The following is a 15496-nucleotide window of genomic DNA, read 5'->3' on the forward strand; positions in this document are numbered from 1 at the left end:
GTCCAGCAAGCGCCAGGACCATCTCTTAAAATTGATTCAGCTGCAGGATTGGGGCACCACCAGTACAGAGCTTGCTCAGGAATGGCAGCAGGCAGGTGTGAGTGCATCTGCACGCACAGTGAGGCGAAGACTTTTGGAGGATGGCCTGGTGTCAAGAAGGGCAGCAAAGAAGCTACTTCTCTCCAGGAAAAACATCAGGGACAGACTGATATTCTGCAACAGGTACAGGGATTGGACTGCTGAGGACTGAGGGTAAAGTCATTTTCTCTGATGAATCCCCTTTCTGATTGTTTGGAGCATCCGGAAAAAAAGCTTGTCCGGAGAAGACAAGGTGAGCGCTACCATCAGTCCTGTGTCATGCCAACAGTAAAGCATCCTGAGACCATTCATGTGTGGGGTTGCTTCTCAGCCAAGGGAGTGGGCTCACTCACAATTTTGCCTAAGAACACATCCAAGAATAAAGAATGGTACCAACACATCCTCCGAGAGCAACTTCTCCCAACCATCCAGGAACAGTTTGGTGTGGAACAATACCTTTTCCAGTATGATGGAGCACCTTGCCATAAGGCAAAAGTGATAACTAAGTGGCTCGGGGAACAAAACATAGATATTTTGGGTCCATGGCCAGGAAACTCCCCAGACCTTAATCCCATTGAGAACTTGTGGTCAATCCTCTCGAGGCAGGTGGACAAACAAAACCCCACAAATTCTGACAAACTCCAAGCATTGATTATGCAAGAATGGGCTGCCATCAGTCAGGATGTGGCCCAGAAGTTAATTGACAGCATGCCAGGGCGGATTGCAGAGGTCTTGAAAAAGAAGGGTCAACACTGCAAATATTAACTCTTTGCATCAACTTCATGTAATTGTCAATAACAGCCTTTGACACTTATGAAATGCTTGTAATTATACTTCAGTATTCCATAGTAACATCTGACAAAAATATCTAAAGACACTGAAGCAGCAAACTTTGTGAAGATTAATATTTGTGTCATTCTCAAAACTATTGGCCAGGACTGTATTATTAGTACCTCAGAAAGCCATTTGCTTTGCTAGTTATAGCCTAATGTTAGCTACCTAGCTAACATTGAAGCTAGCTGGTTAGCTACCTAGCTAACATTGAAGCTAGCTGGTTAGCTTTTTCTTAATCTTTCCTTCATTCCTTCCATCAAAGTCACCTCTGCTCTCTCCATCCCAGACAGGTTCCAGAGCAGTTCGAAGTAGATCAGACCCAAAGCAAAGATGTCCACCTTTCTGTCGTAGGAGGTCTGGTTCCTCTGTTCACACACATCGGACATTAAACTCATAGAAATGGTTAATCTCTTACTGCAGTGATTCTTGGTCGTCTTAAACAAATCCACTTTGAAACAAAAGTATACACCTCACTCACACACATGGTTAAGGTCTTGTACCATTTCAGATATATAGTTGAAATGTATTACATTTTGAGCTTGCATCCCGATATTACACTTTATATACACATCACAGAAGACTGAACTATAACGAAACCATTTGACATTGAAACACCAGATTTACGGTGTTTAAAAAAAAAAAAAGTTTATGAATTATATAATTATGAAAAATAATAATAACATTCCACCCATGAGGCCACTAGAGGGCGATCATGTCATTTGACTACAGGAAAGGGCTACAGGGTCAATCTGCAGATAAAACAATAACAAAGTGTCTGGTAAAAAGTGTTTTGGTAAAAAAGCTCAGGGATACGCCTAAATCTAACCCCAAATTCATAGACAGAGCTATGGATGCAAGGACAGACCATCCATTATATTGTTTTAACCCTGTTTTGAAGCTACACAGTGTGTGTTTACATTTACCTGTTCGGGGGCCATGTAAGACTTGGTTCCTGTCTTTTTCGTTCTCTCCAGCAGGTTCTCATCGTTGTCGTTATCTTCTGCCGTCACCAGACCAAAGTCCCCGATCTTTACCTCTCCCTTCCCCTCTCCGTCACTCATACCAAACATGATGTTAGCAGGCTAGAAGAAGAAGAAGAAGCTGTTCAAATATGAATATGTCCATAACTCACCGGTCATAAACCTGTGATGGGACCAGGATAAGTAGTAAGTCGTGACAGCCTACCTTTAGGTCTCTGTGTAGGAGTTTCTTGGAGTGGATGTATTCTACTCCGTTCACTATCTGCTGGGTGATGTGTAGACTCTCCTCCCTGCGTTTGGGTTTCCGATGAGCGTTCCTCTCGTCGATCCACACTTTTATAGTCCTCTTGTCACATAGTTCCATCTGGATGTACAGGAACTCAGAGGACGAACTGCTGCCTGAACTAAAGCAGCAGGAAGTAAAAGAACAATTATCATGCTTTCAGTTTGTCGGTCAAATGATCTGAAATGGGAGCAGACCTTACTGAAATGGGAACAGACCTTACTGAAATGGGAACAGACCTTACTGAAATGGGAACAGACCTTACTGAAATGGGAACAGACCTTACTGAAATGGGAGCAGACCTTATTGAAATGGGAACAGACCTTACTGAAATGGGAACAGACCTTACTGAAATGGGAACAGACCTTACTGAAATGGGAACAGATCTTACTGAAATGGGAACAGACCTTACTGAAATGGGAGCAGACCTTACTGAAATGGGAGCAGACCTTACTGAAATGGGAACAGACCTTACTGAAATGGGAGCAGACCTTACTGAAATGGGAACAGACCTTACTGAAATGGGAACAGATCTTACTGAAATGGGAACAGACCTTACTGAAATGGGAGCAGACCTTACTGAAATGGGAGCAGACCTTACTGAAATGGGAACAGACCTTACTGAAATGGGAACAGACCTTACTGAAATGGGAGCAGACCTTACTGAAATGGGAGCAGCAACTTATACCAATAAAAGGGAAACTATGATTGTTCTTTATACGTGCTACGGCTATGATATGGGGTCATTTATCTACCTTAGTTGAATACACTGATTAAGTCCCTCGAAATAATGTTTTTTCCATTTATGTTTTGAGGCTGGACTTTAGCACTTATAGGTCGTTAGCATGTAGGGCGGTGCGTCCCTTTTAGGTCCCAGCTCATGGTGGTTGTCTTTTAGGTTCCAGCTCATGGTGGGTGTCTTTTAGATCCCAGCTCATGGTGGGTGTCTTTTAGATCCCAGCTCATGGTGGGTGTCTTTTAGGTTCCAGCTCATGGTGGGTGTCTTTTAGATCCCAGCTCATGGTGGGTGTCTTTTAGGTTCCAGCTCATGGTGGGTGTCTTTTAGATCCCAGCTCATGGTGGGTGCCTTTTAGATCCCAGCTCATGGTGGGTGTCTTTTAGGTTCCAGCTCATGGTGGGTGTCTTTTAGGTCCCATCTCATTGTGGGTCCCTTTTAGGTCCCAGCTCATGGTGGGTCCCAGCTCATGGTGGGTCCCTTTTAGGTCCCAGCTCATGGTGGGTCCCTTTTAGGTCCCAGCTCATGGTGGGTCCCTTTTAGGTCCCAGCTCATGGTGGGTCCCTTTTCGGTCCCAGCTCATGGTGGGTCCATTTTAGGTCCCAGCTCATGGTGGGTCCCTTTTAGGTCCCAGCTCATGGTGGGTCCCTTTTAGGTCTCATCTCATGGTGGGTCCCTTTTAGGTCCCAGCTCATGGTGGGTCCCTTTTAGGTCCCAGCTCATGGTGGGTCCCTTTTAGGTCCCAGCTCATGGTGGGTCCCTTTTAGGTCCCAGCTCATGGTGGGTCCCTTTTAGGTCCCAGCTCATGGTGGGTCCCTTTTAGGTCACAGCTCATGGTGGGTCCCTTTTAGGTCCCAGCTCATGGTGGGTGTCTTTTAGGTCCCAGCTCATGGTGGGTCCCAGCTCATGGTGGGTCCCTTTTAGGTCCCAGCTCATGGTGAGTGTCTTTTAGGTCCCAGCTCTTGGTGGGTCCCTTTTAGGTCCCAGCTCATGGTGGGTCCCTTTTAGGTCCCAGCTCATGGTAGGTCCCTTTTAGGTCCCAGCTCATTGTGGATCCCTTTTAGGTCCCATCTCATTCTGGATCCCTTTTAGGTCCCAGCTCATGGTGGGTCCCGTTTAGGTCCCAGCTCATGGTGGGTTCCTTTTAGGTCCCAGCTCATGGTGGGTCCCTTTTAGGTCCCAGCTCATGGTGGGTTCCTTTTAGGTCCCAGCTCATGGTGGGTCCCAGCTCATGGTGGGTCCCTTTTAGGTCCCAGCTCATGGTGGGTCCCTTTTAGGTCCCAGCTCATGGTGGGTTCCTTTTAGGTCCCAGCTCATGGTGGGTCCCAGCTCATGGTGGGTCCCTTTTAGGTCCCAGCTCATGGTGGGTCCCTTTTAGGTCCCAGCTCTTGGTGGGTCCCTTTTAGGTCCCAGCTCATGGTGGGTGTCTTTTAGGTCCCAGCTCATGGTGGGTGTCTTTTAGGTCCCAGCTCAATTGGGTCCCTTTTAGGTCCCAGCTCATGGTGGGTCCCTTTTAGGTCCCAGCTGTTGTTGCTAGTCAACTTACAGTGGACACTCCCATGAGTGTATTTCAAAACCTCTCCTAAAACGCCAACCTGTTTAATTTAATTTATTGTCAGTGACTCTTTGTTAGTTCCCCCTTCTGTTTGAATGACATTATTGGGGAACGTAACACTAACATGTAAAATGTCATTATTCAAATAACATTTCCCATAGTGCAATGGGACAGGGACAGTAGTAATAATGTTACTCTGAAGTGGTGTCGCTCTCAGAGGTGGTGTCGCATCGGTACGCGGTGTCCTCCAGCCAGGCGGTGTAGTAGCGTACTATGTTGGGGTGCTGAAGATCTGCTAAGGCACCAACCTCCCGCTTAGCTTTCCTGAGGAAAGAGTCACAGGTAAAATAAATCAATAATAATAATCAATAAATCCATCTGTGTTATTATACAGCGGCTGGGTCGACCGAAAGATATTACTTTGATTGCTAAAGTAACAGAACATAATGGACTTACCCTTTACTCAGTACTATCTTCACCGCAAAATATTTCTGCTCCAGTTCCCGTCGCGCCTTATAAACGTTGCCAAAGCCTCCTTTGCCAATCTTCTCTATTGAATCAAACTCTGATAAAAACCTGAGATAATAAATCATATTTAAATAATCAATCCATCAACATGATCAAACTGTTTTGTGATCAGTATAGATGAGTATTTCCATCAGCAACAGATTTCAATGCCATCTACTTTATACATTAAATGTGGGGTAGAGAAATGAGTATCGTTGTCATGCTGAAAGTAACCCCATAATGTACCTAGATTTAATTGGTTGGTTGGATGTCCTTCCACTTGACAAGGTTCCTAAATTGTTGCCTTTTAAATCTGGACCTTCCTTAAAAAAAAACAACAATGACAAACACTCAATCAACATTTAATAATGCAGTCCATATATCCCCAACAGCAGGGGTGGGCAACTTTGATGGGGGCCCCATAAATCTGAAGTCATGGTGAGGGGCAGCAGCTGCTTGCAGGTAAACGTACCCACCTCCGTGACGTTTCCGTTATAGTCGATAATAGCCGTCTTTCGGCCGTTCATTTATTTTTGTTTAGAAAAGCTGCTAAATTAAATTGGCACTGTCCAATTGTCTGTGAGAAGATAAAACATCCAGAAACTCCCCAAATACCGGTGTGCCAAGCTTGTAGCGTCATACCCAAGAAGAATAGAGACTGTGAGAAGATAAAACATCCAGAAACTCCCCAAACACCGGTGTGCCAAGCTTGTAGCGTCATACCCAAGAAGAATCGAGACTGTAATCGCTGCCAAAGGTGCTTCAACAAAGTACTGAGTAAAGGGTCTGAATACTTATATTAAACGTGATATCAGTTATTTTTTGTATACATTTGCTAAACAACAACTGTTTTTGCTTTGTCATTATGGGGTATTGTGATGTCATTCTGGGGTATTGTGATGTCATTATGGGGTATTGTGATGTCATTATGGGGTATTGTGATGTCATTATGGGGTATTGTGATGTCATTATGAGGTATTGTGATGTCATTATGAGGTATTGTGATGTCATTATGAGGTATTGTGATGTCATTATGAGGTATTGTGATGTCATTATGGGGTATTGTTATGTCATTATGGGGTATTTTGTGAAGATTGAAGAGGGGGGAAAAAACTATTTAATCCATTTTTGAATAAGGCTTTAACGTAACAAAATGTGTCAAGCGTCAAGGGGTCTGAAGACTTTCCTAAGGCACTGTATTTTATTAATCACACGCGTAAAGCATACAGATATAGAGCGTTTGAGGGGAAATCTGTCAGACGGCGCTTTTATAACACCAATCACTGCAGCAACAATTGTAAATGCAATCGTGTGTCAAAAAATAGTTTTCTGGGCCACAATTAGAACCATGCATTTAAAAAAATAATAATTTGCGAACAGTGATTGAGTTATATTATTAGCGGAAATGATTAAATTCCTCTCTACTTATCACAATAAGAACAGTCGGCTATCATACATAAGGGCTTTATTATAAAGGTGTCGGCTATCATACATAAGGGCTTTATTATAAAGGTGTCAGCTATCATACATAAGGGCTTTATTATAAAGGTGACAGCTATCATACATAAGGGCTTTATTATAAAGGCGTCGGCTGGTGATTTTGCTGTTCGTTAAACGTCCTGTTTAGCTGAGGGAAAGTTCAATGTGGGCAGTAATTGTAACATCTTCAATGTGCGCCGTAAGGACAAAACACATCATTGCATCTTCGACTTGCATGTTCAGATGAATGACCATCATGTAGATGGAAGTGCTGTCCTTCGGAGCACCGTGGGTGGACACTCTAATCAGGTTACGTAACCCAATGCATATGGGTCTAGTACATTTCTCACAATGTCATGGTAAATTGAAATGCTGCAGGTCAAATGTCCAGAGCCACATTTTCATAACGGAAACCCTATTTTGGAGTTAATTTCATGCAATTCTACACATTTTGCCATAGAGTGTAGAGCAAATGTTGCGGTTTTAAAGCAAGTTTGATGCAATTCTACACATTTTGCCATAGGGTGGAGACATTTTTGTTGTTGTTGTAGTTTTAAATATGATACCTGAGTGAGATGGACTGACAAAATCAAATGGGGGCCCAACGACCGGTAATTCGACCATGATAACAAGTTTAGATCGCTGAGTTAGTTTAGCGGGCCAGCTGTCTAAACAAATGTTCGCTGACTGACTATCAGTGACTGACATGACGAGAACAACTGCTGATGCACAACCACATTTACAAATTGCACCTGGTGTATTCCGCTATTCTAGTAAATTGAGACCCCAACTGAATTCCCACCAAAATTCAATAATAATTCTCTTTATTATAAGGTGTCAGCTTTGATCCGAGGGCAGCTATCATCTTTATTAAAAGGTGACAGCGGCTTTATTATAAAGTTGCATACGATCCCTGCTATATACAGTGCCTTGCGAAAGTATTCGGCCCCCTTGAACTTTGCGACCTTTTGCCACATTTCACACAGGTGGATTGTATTTATCATCATTAGTCATTTAGGTCAACATTGGACCATTCAGAGATCCTCACTGAACTTCTGGAGAGAGTTTGCTGCACTGAAAGTTAAAGAGGCTGAATAATTTTGCACGCCCAATTTTTCAGTTTTTGATTTGTTAAAAAAGTTTTAAATATCCAATAAATGTCGTTCCACTTCATGATTGTGTCCCACTTGTTGTTGATTCTTCACCAAAAAATACAGTTTTATATCTTTATGTTTGAAGCCTGACATGTGGCAAAAGGTCGCAAAGTTCAAGGGGGCCGAATACTTTCGCAAGGCACTGTAGCATCTTTATAGAGTAGCCTCCACAACAAACTGCTCGAAGAGCAAACCTGCAGTTGTGTTTCAGTTACCATAACAGTAATCACATAGTCAGTTGCAGCCAATTATATTGGCATCCTTGTACTTTTCTTAAATATTTAACTATATCTTGTCAAACAAGTTGAAATTGAAAAGACTGTTTGGTCTCTACATCTTTTTATTTGATTTTCTACATTGCAGAAAATGTTTTGCTACCTCTGGTACTGGGGGCCTTGAATGTGTGCAAGGCATCATTAACTCAGCAGATTATCAGGTATTTTGGAGTTCAATGTTTAACCCGGTGTCCAAAAACGGAGGTCTCCATTGAAGTTTGTGGGTCTTCCAGCAGGACAACTACCGCAAACACATGTCAAACTCACGTCAAACTCACGTCAAACTCACGTCAAACTCACGTCAAACACACGTCAAACTCACGTCAAACACACGTCAAACTCACGTCAAACACACGTCAAACACACGTCAAACTCACGTCAAACACACGTCAAACTCACTTCAAACTCACGTCAAACTCACGTCAAACACACGTCAAACTCACGTCAAACACACGTCAAACTCACATCAAACTCACATCAAACACACGTCAAAAAGCACAGAAGAGATGTTCAAAGGTTCTGGAGTGACCAGTGAAGAGTCCAGACCTGAATCACATCCAGAACCTATGGCCAGATCTAAAAACAGCAGTTGGAGTCCAGACCTGAATCACATCCAGAACCTATGGCCAGATCTAAAAACAGCAGTTGGAGTCCAGACCTGAATCACATCCAGAACCTATGGCCAGATCTAAAAACAGCAGTTGGAGTCCAGACCTGAATCACATCCAGAACCTATGGCCAGATCTAAAAACAGCAGTTGGAGTCCAGACCTGAATCACATCCAGAACCTATGGCCAGATCTAAAAACAGCAGTTGGAGTCCAGACCTGAATCACATCCAGAACCTATGGCCAGATCTAAAAACAGCAGTTGGAGTCCAGACCTGAATCACATCCAGAACCTATGGCCAGATCTAAAAACAGCAGTTGGAGTCCAGACCTGAATCACATCCAGAACCTATGGCCGGATCTAAAAACAGCAGTTGGAGTCCAGACCTGAATCACATCCAGAACCTATGGCCGGATCTAAAAACAGCAGTTGGCGGAGGAAACCCCTCAAACGTTGAAGATTTAGAGCAGGTTGTCGCTGAAGAGGGGGCCAAACTGCCAGTAGAAAGGTGCCTACAATAAGTCTGTCTGCAGTCATCTTGGCCAAAGGCTGTGTAGTAACTCAGAGGTGCCAATCACATATCATATATATAGTTTTTAAAACTGACATTTACAAAAAATACAATAGTTATTTTTCTATTTTAACTTATTTAAAGAAGAATTTGGAATGATTTAAGAAAAGTGGCAATACATTTCACCACAGCTGTAAGTAAGTTTATAATTAAGAAAATTATTTCCATCTTGGACCACACAGGAAATAGGTCAGTGGGTTTTTATCTCTGTCAACCAATCACGTCATACTTTTCTCAGAAGGTTTTTTTTTTTTTGTATCTTGGAGACTAGTACCTGTTTGGTCTTGACCGGTGACATCAGGAAGTTAGCTGCTAGTCTAAAGGAGAGGTCAGAGGTCAGATAGTCCAGGTATTGGAGTATAAAATAAAAAACAACTTCATCTTGAAAGAAAGAGTCTTGAATTGGGTCTTACCTTATTTTAGGCTTCACATTTACAGGGCTTTCAACCTGCTTATAGAATAGAACAGAATAGAACAGAACAGAATAGAACAGAACAGAATACAACAGAATAGAACAGAACAGAATAGAACAGAACAGAATAGAACAGATATTGATTTGCTGTCACAAGAATACCCAATGTCTTACACCATGCTTAAAGAGACAGTACGTGTTTATGTTGACAGTATCACCGCTCACATCCTGTGATTCGTTGAGCTGAAGCTATAGCAACAACAACAGGATCTGTACCTTGGGGGAGCTGACGTTAACGGAGTCTGCGAATATGATGGACTCACTGGTACTTCCTGGAATACTCAAGGATGATGGTGTTGCATCCTGGGACTCCCTGGGAGAATTTAAAATAATATATATACTTTATTGTCCATTTTCAAAGGAAATTTATTGATTTGCTGTTACAATAGACATAAGAACACCTTCAGTCTAAGGCTTTCATGGTTTTCACACTGATATTCAATTCCAAATAATAGACATCCATCTTACCATGTACTGGAGGGGGTTAGAGGATAGTCCTCCATCTCACCATGTACTGGAGGGGTATAGAGGATAGTCCTCCATCTTACCATGTACTGGAGGGTTAGAGGATAGTCCTCCATCTCACCATGTACTGGAGGGGGTTAGAGGATAGTCCTCCATCTCACCATGTACTGGAGGGGGTTAGAGGATAGTCCTCCATCTCACCATGTACTGGAGGGGGTTAGAGGATAGTCCTCCATCTTACCATGTACTGGAGGGGGTTAGAGGATAGTCCTCCATCTTACCATGTACTGGAGGGGGTTAGAGGATAGTCCTCCATCTTACCATGTACTGGAGGGGGTTAGAGGATAGTCCTCCATCTTACCATGTACTGGAGGGGTTAGAGGATAGTCCTCCATCTTACCATGTACTGGAGGGGGGTTACTGGAGGGGGGATAGTCCTCCATCTTACCATGTACTGGAGGGGTTAGAGGATAGTCCTCCATCTAGACATCCATGTACTGGACTGGAGGGGTTAGAGGATAGTCCTCCATCTTACCATGTACTGGAGGGGTTAGAGGATAGTCCTCCATCTTACCATGTACTGGAGGGGGTTAGAGGATAGTCCTCCATCTCACCATGTACTGGAGGGGGTTAGAGGATAGTCCTCCATCTTACCATGTACTGGAGGGGGTTAGAGGATAGTCCTCCATCTTACCATGTACTGGAGGGGGTTAGAGGATAGTCCTCCATCTTCATGTACCATGTCCATCTTACCATGTACTGGAGGGGGTTAGAGGATAGTCCTCCCTCTCACCATGTACTGGAGGGGGTTAGAGGATAGACATCCATCTCACCATGTACTGGAGGGGGTTAGAGGATAGACATCCATCTCACCATGTACTGGAGGGGGTTAGAGGATAGACATCCATCTTACCATGTCATGGAGGGGGTATAGAGGATAGTCCTCCATCTTACCATGTACTGGAGGGGGTTAGAGGATAGTCATCCATCTCACCATGTACTGGAGGGGGGTATAGAGGATAGTCCTCCATCTTACCATGTACTGGAGGGGGTTAGATGATAGTCCTCCATCTTACCATGTACTGGAGGGGGTATAGAGGATAGACATCCATCTTACCATGTACTGGAGGGGGTTAGATGATAGTCCTCCATCTTACCATGTACTGGAGGGGGTTAGAGGATAGTCCTCCCTCTCACCATGTACTGGAGGGGGTTAGAGGATAGTCCTCCATCTTACCATGTACTGGAGGGGGTTAGGGGTCCTCCCTCTCACCATGTACTGGAGGGATAGTCCTCCATCTTTAGAGGATAGTCCTCCATCTTACCATGTACTGGAGGGGTTAGAGGATAGTCCTCCATCTTACCATGTACTGGAGGGGGTCCTCCATCTTACCATTAGAGGATAGTCCTCCATCTTACCATGTACTGGAGGGGTATAGAGGATTGTCCTCCATCTTAACATGTACTGGAGGGTTAGAGAGGATAGTCCTCCATCTTACCATGTACTGGAGGGGTTAGAGGATAGTCCTCCATCTTACCATGTACTGGAGGGGTTAGAGGACAGTCCTCCATCTTACCATGTACTAGGGGTTAGAGGATAGTCCTCCATCTTACCATGTACTGGAGGGGTATAGAGGATAGTCCTCCATCTTACCATGTACTGGAGGGGGTATAGAGGATAGTCCTCCATCTTACCATGTACTGGAGGGGGGTATAGAGGATAGTCCTCCATCTTACCATGTACTGTAGGGGGTTAGAGAGGATCGTCCTCCATCTTACCACGTACTGGAGGGGGGTATAGAGGATAGTCCTCCATCTTACCATGTACTGGAGGGGGTTAGAGAGGATAGTCCTCCATCTTACCATGTACTGGAGGGGGGTATAGAGGATAGTCCTCCATCTTACCATGTACTGGAGGGGGTTAGAGGATAGTCCTCCATCTTACCATGTACTGGAGGGGGTATAGAGGATAGTCATCCATCTTACCATGTACTGGATAGTCCTTTATCTTACCATGTACTGGAGGGGGTATTTAGGATAGTCCTCCATCTTACCATGCACTGGAGGGGGTATTTAGGATAGTCCTCCATCTTACCATGTACTGGAGGGGGGTATAGAGGATAGTCCTCCATCTTACCATGTACTGGAGGGGGTTAGAGGATAGTCCTCCCTCTCACCATGTACTGGAGGGGGTTAGAGGATAGTCCTCCATCTTACCATGTACTGGAGGGGGGTATAGAGGATAGTCCTCCCTCTCACCATGTACTGGAGGGGGTATTTAGGATAGTCCTCCATCTTACCATGTACTGGAGGGGGGTATAGAGGATAGTCCTCCATCTTACCATGTACTGGAGGGGGCTAGAGAGGATAGTCCTCCATCTTACCATGTACTGGAGGGGGTATAGAGGATAGTCCTCCATCTTACCATGTACTGGAGGGGGTTAGAGGATAGTCCTCCATCTTACCATGTACTAGAGGGGGGTATAGAGGATTGTCCTCCATCTTAACATGTACTGGAGGGGGTTAGAGAGGATAGTCCTCCATCTTACCATGTACAGGAGGGGGTTAGAGAGGATAGTCCTCCATCTTACCATGTACTGGAGGGGGTTAGAGAGGACAGTCCTCCATCTTACCATGTACTGGAGGGGGTTAGAGAGGATCGTCCTCCATCTTACCATGTACTGGAGGGGGGTATAGAGGATAGTCCTCCATCTTACCATGTACTGGAGGGGGGTATAGAGGATAGTCCTCCATCTTACCATGTACTGGAGGGGGTATAGAGGATAGTCCTCCATCTTACCATGTACTGGAGGGGGTTAGAGGATAGTCCTCCCTCTTACCATGTACTGGAGGGGGTATAGAGGATAGTCCTCCATCTTACCATGTACTGGAGGGGGTATAGAGGATAGTCCTCCATCTTACCATGTACTGGAGGGGGGTATAGAGGATAGTCATCCATCTTACCATGTACTGGAGGGGGGTATAGAGGATAGTCCTTTATCTTACCATGTACTGGAGGGGGTATTTAGGATAGTCCTCCATCTTACCATGCACTGGAGGGTAGAGGATAGTCCTCCATCTTACCATGTACTGGAGGGGTATAGAGGATAGTCCTCCATCTTACCATGTACTGGAGGGGTATAGAGGATAGTCCTCCATCTTACCATGTACTGGAGGGGGTTAGAGGATAGTCCTCCCTCTTACCATGTACTGGAGGGGAGTATAGAGGATAGTCCTCCATCTTACCATGTACTGGAGGGGGTTAGAGAGGATAGTCCTCCATCTTACCATGTACTGGAGGGGGGTATAGAGGATAGTCCTCCATCTTACCATGTACTGGAGGGGGTTAGAGAGGATAGTCCTCCATCTTACCATGTACTGGAGGGGGGTATAGAGGATAGCCCTTATCTTACCATGTACTGGAGGGGGGTATAGAGGATAGTCCTCCATCTTACCATGTACTGTAGGGGGTTAGAGAGGATAGTCCTCCATCTTACCATGTACTGGAGGGGGGTATAGAGGATAGTCCTCCATCTTACCATGTACTGGAGGGGGTATAGAGGATAGTCCTCCATCTTACCATGTACTGGAGGGGGGTATAGAGGATAGTCCTCCATCTTACCATGTACTGGAGGGGGGTATAGAGGATAGTCCTCCATCTTACCATGTACTGGAGGGGGTTAGAGGATAGTCCTCCATCTTACCATGTACTGGAGGGGGGTATAGAGGATAGTCCTCCATCTTACCATGTACTGGAGGGGGTTAGAGGATAGTCCTCCATCTTACCATGTACTGGAGGGGGGTATAGATGATAGTCCTCCATCTTACCATGTACTGGAGGGGGTATAGAGAATAGTCCTCCATCTTACCATGTACTGGAGGGGGTTAGAGAGGATAGTCCTCCATCTCACCATGTACTGGAGGGGGGCATAGAGGATAGTCCTCCATCTTACCTTGTACTGTAGGGGGGTATAGAGGATAGTCCTCCATCTTACCATGTACTGGAGGGGGTTAGAGGATAGTCCTCCATCTTACCATGTACTGGAGGGGGTTAGAGAGGATAGTCCTCCATCTTACCATGTACTGGAGGGGTTTAGAGGATAGTCCTCCATCTTACCATGTACTGGAGGGGGCATAGAGGATAGTCCTCCATCTTACCTTGTACTGCAAGGGGGTATAGAGGATAGTCCTCCATCTTACCATGTACTGGAGGGGGTTAGAGGATAGTCCTCCATCTTACCATGTACTGGAGGGGGTTAGAGAGGATAGTCCTCCATCTTACCATGTACTGGAGGGGGTTAGAGAGGATAGTCCTCCATCTTACCATGTACTGGAGGGGGGCATAGAGGATAGTCCTCCATCTTACCTTGTACTGGAGGGGGGTATAGAGGATAGTCCTCCATCTTACCTTGTACTGGAGGGGGGTATAGAGGATAGTCCTCCATCTTCTGAAACTGTTGATCTGCAAGACACCTATAAACCACAATATAGAGATAAAGAATACAGTCAACAGAGACAGACAGACACTTGTCTACTTTACATTGTAGAGAAATATAAACATGTGAAACTAGGAGAGGCTATTTTCAGGAAAGGCTTTTGGCCCGAGGGATGAACGTTAATGTCCCCGGGGCCCGAGGGATGAACGTTAATGTCCCCGGGGCCCGAGGGATGAACGTTAATGTCCCCGGGGCCCGAGGGATGAACGTTAATGTCCCCGGGGCCCGAGGGATGAACGTTAATGTCCCCGGGGCCCGAGGGATGAACGTTAATGTCCCCGGGGCCCGAGGGGACATTTGTCTTAGGCCGGGATTCAATCCGATCACACTTTGTCAGCTAGGCACCTTTTAAAAGGCAATGTTTCCGTGTTTCACATTTAAAGTAACGCTGCGTATGTCAGTTTAATCGGGCGTAAGCGCGCTGTAACACACATCTACAGCCGATCGGATTGAATCTGGGCCTGCTGTTAATAACCAGTGTACTGATGACTGTAAACGTCTACCTGGCTGTTCCAGTCAGACTGTTCTTGAAGAGCAGACCATGCTAACTGAGCAGCTTGTTGTTTGGCCTGTTTGGCTGTCTTACCCAAACCATTTGGGTATTCTTTCTGGTCAATCAATACTTTATAAAGAAATCTGTGTAGGGACAAAATAGGTCATATTTTTTTTCGGTGACATTTAATGACAGTTGGGATATGATCTTCTCATAGTGTCTGTAGACTCACTGAGGGTCGTGTGACGGTCCGCTCTTCCCCACCAGTTTAAAGTCAGGAAACCGTTTGGTTTTCTGACAGTAGTGGTTGAGTATACCTATGAAGTTGGTCTCCTCTGTTGTAATGAAGCTGTATCGTTCTGGAACATTCTGTTCTGGGCTCATGTTCATGTGTTCAACCTTCTCACTGGAAGACATCAAGAAATCAAAACACAATGATGTTTATGCTAGGCTGCTAATTATGTGACAGATATGCTTCAATAACAGACGACTACAGCTACGGCGGAGTAC

The 15496-nt window shown here is 44.9% G+C and overlaps 1 protein-coding gene across 3 annotated transcripts in view; it reads right to left on the reverse strand.

The window, feature by feature from the left end:
* The window catches only part of eif2ak2 (eukaryotic translation initiation factor 2-alpha kinase 2), a 52137-nt gene that overhangs the window by 15311 nt on the left and 21330 nt on the right, over nucleotides 1-15496 (reverse strand). The window contains exons 7-18 of one of the 3 annotated variants that reach the window (XM_065007784.1): nucleotides 15219-15392; nucleotides 14997-15129; nucleotides 14406-14470; nucleotides 9749-9845; nucleotides 9474-9508; nucleotides 9335-9377; nucleotides 5220-5296; nucleotides 4923-5042; nucleotides 4662-4790; nucleotides 2098-2296; nucleotides 1836-1994; nucleotides 1179-1277 (exon numbers count right to left, since the gene is read on the reverse strand). In XM_065007784.1, the coding sequence (XP_064863856.1) occupies nucleotides 1179-1277; nucleotides 1836-1994; nucleotides 2098-2296; nucleotides 4662-4790; nucleotides 4923-5042; nucleotides 5220-5296; nucleotides 9335-9377; nucleotides 9474-9508; nucleotides 9749-9845; nucleotides 14406-14470; nucleotides 14997-15129; nucleotides 15219-15392 (1330 nt within the window). Of the gene's footprint in view, nucleotides 1-1178; nucleotides 1278-1835; nucleotides 1995-2097; nucleotides 2297-4661; nucleotides 4791-4922; nucleotides 5043-5219; nucleotides 5297-9334; nucleotides 9378-9473; nucleotides 9512-9748; nucleotides 9846-14405; nucleotides 14471-14996; nucleotides 15130-15218; nucleotides 15393-15496 lie in introns of all 3 variants that reach the window. The other 2 variants (XM_065007783.1, XM_065007785.1) reach the window with 2 other exon arrangements.

Source organism: Oncorhynchus nerka, linkage group LG23 (assembly GCF_034236695.1).
Source record: "Oncorhynchus nerka isolate Pitt River linkage group LG23, Oner_Uvic_2.0, whole genome shotgun sequence".
Lineage (NCBI taxonomy): Eukaryota > Metazoa > Chordata > Actinopteri > Salmoniformes > Salmonidae > Oncorhynchus > Oncorhynchus nerka.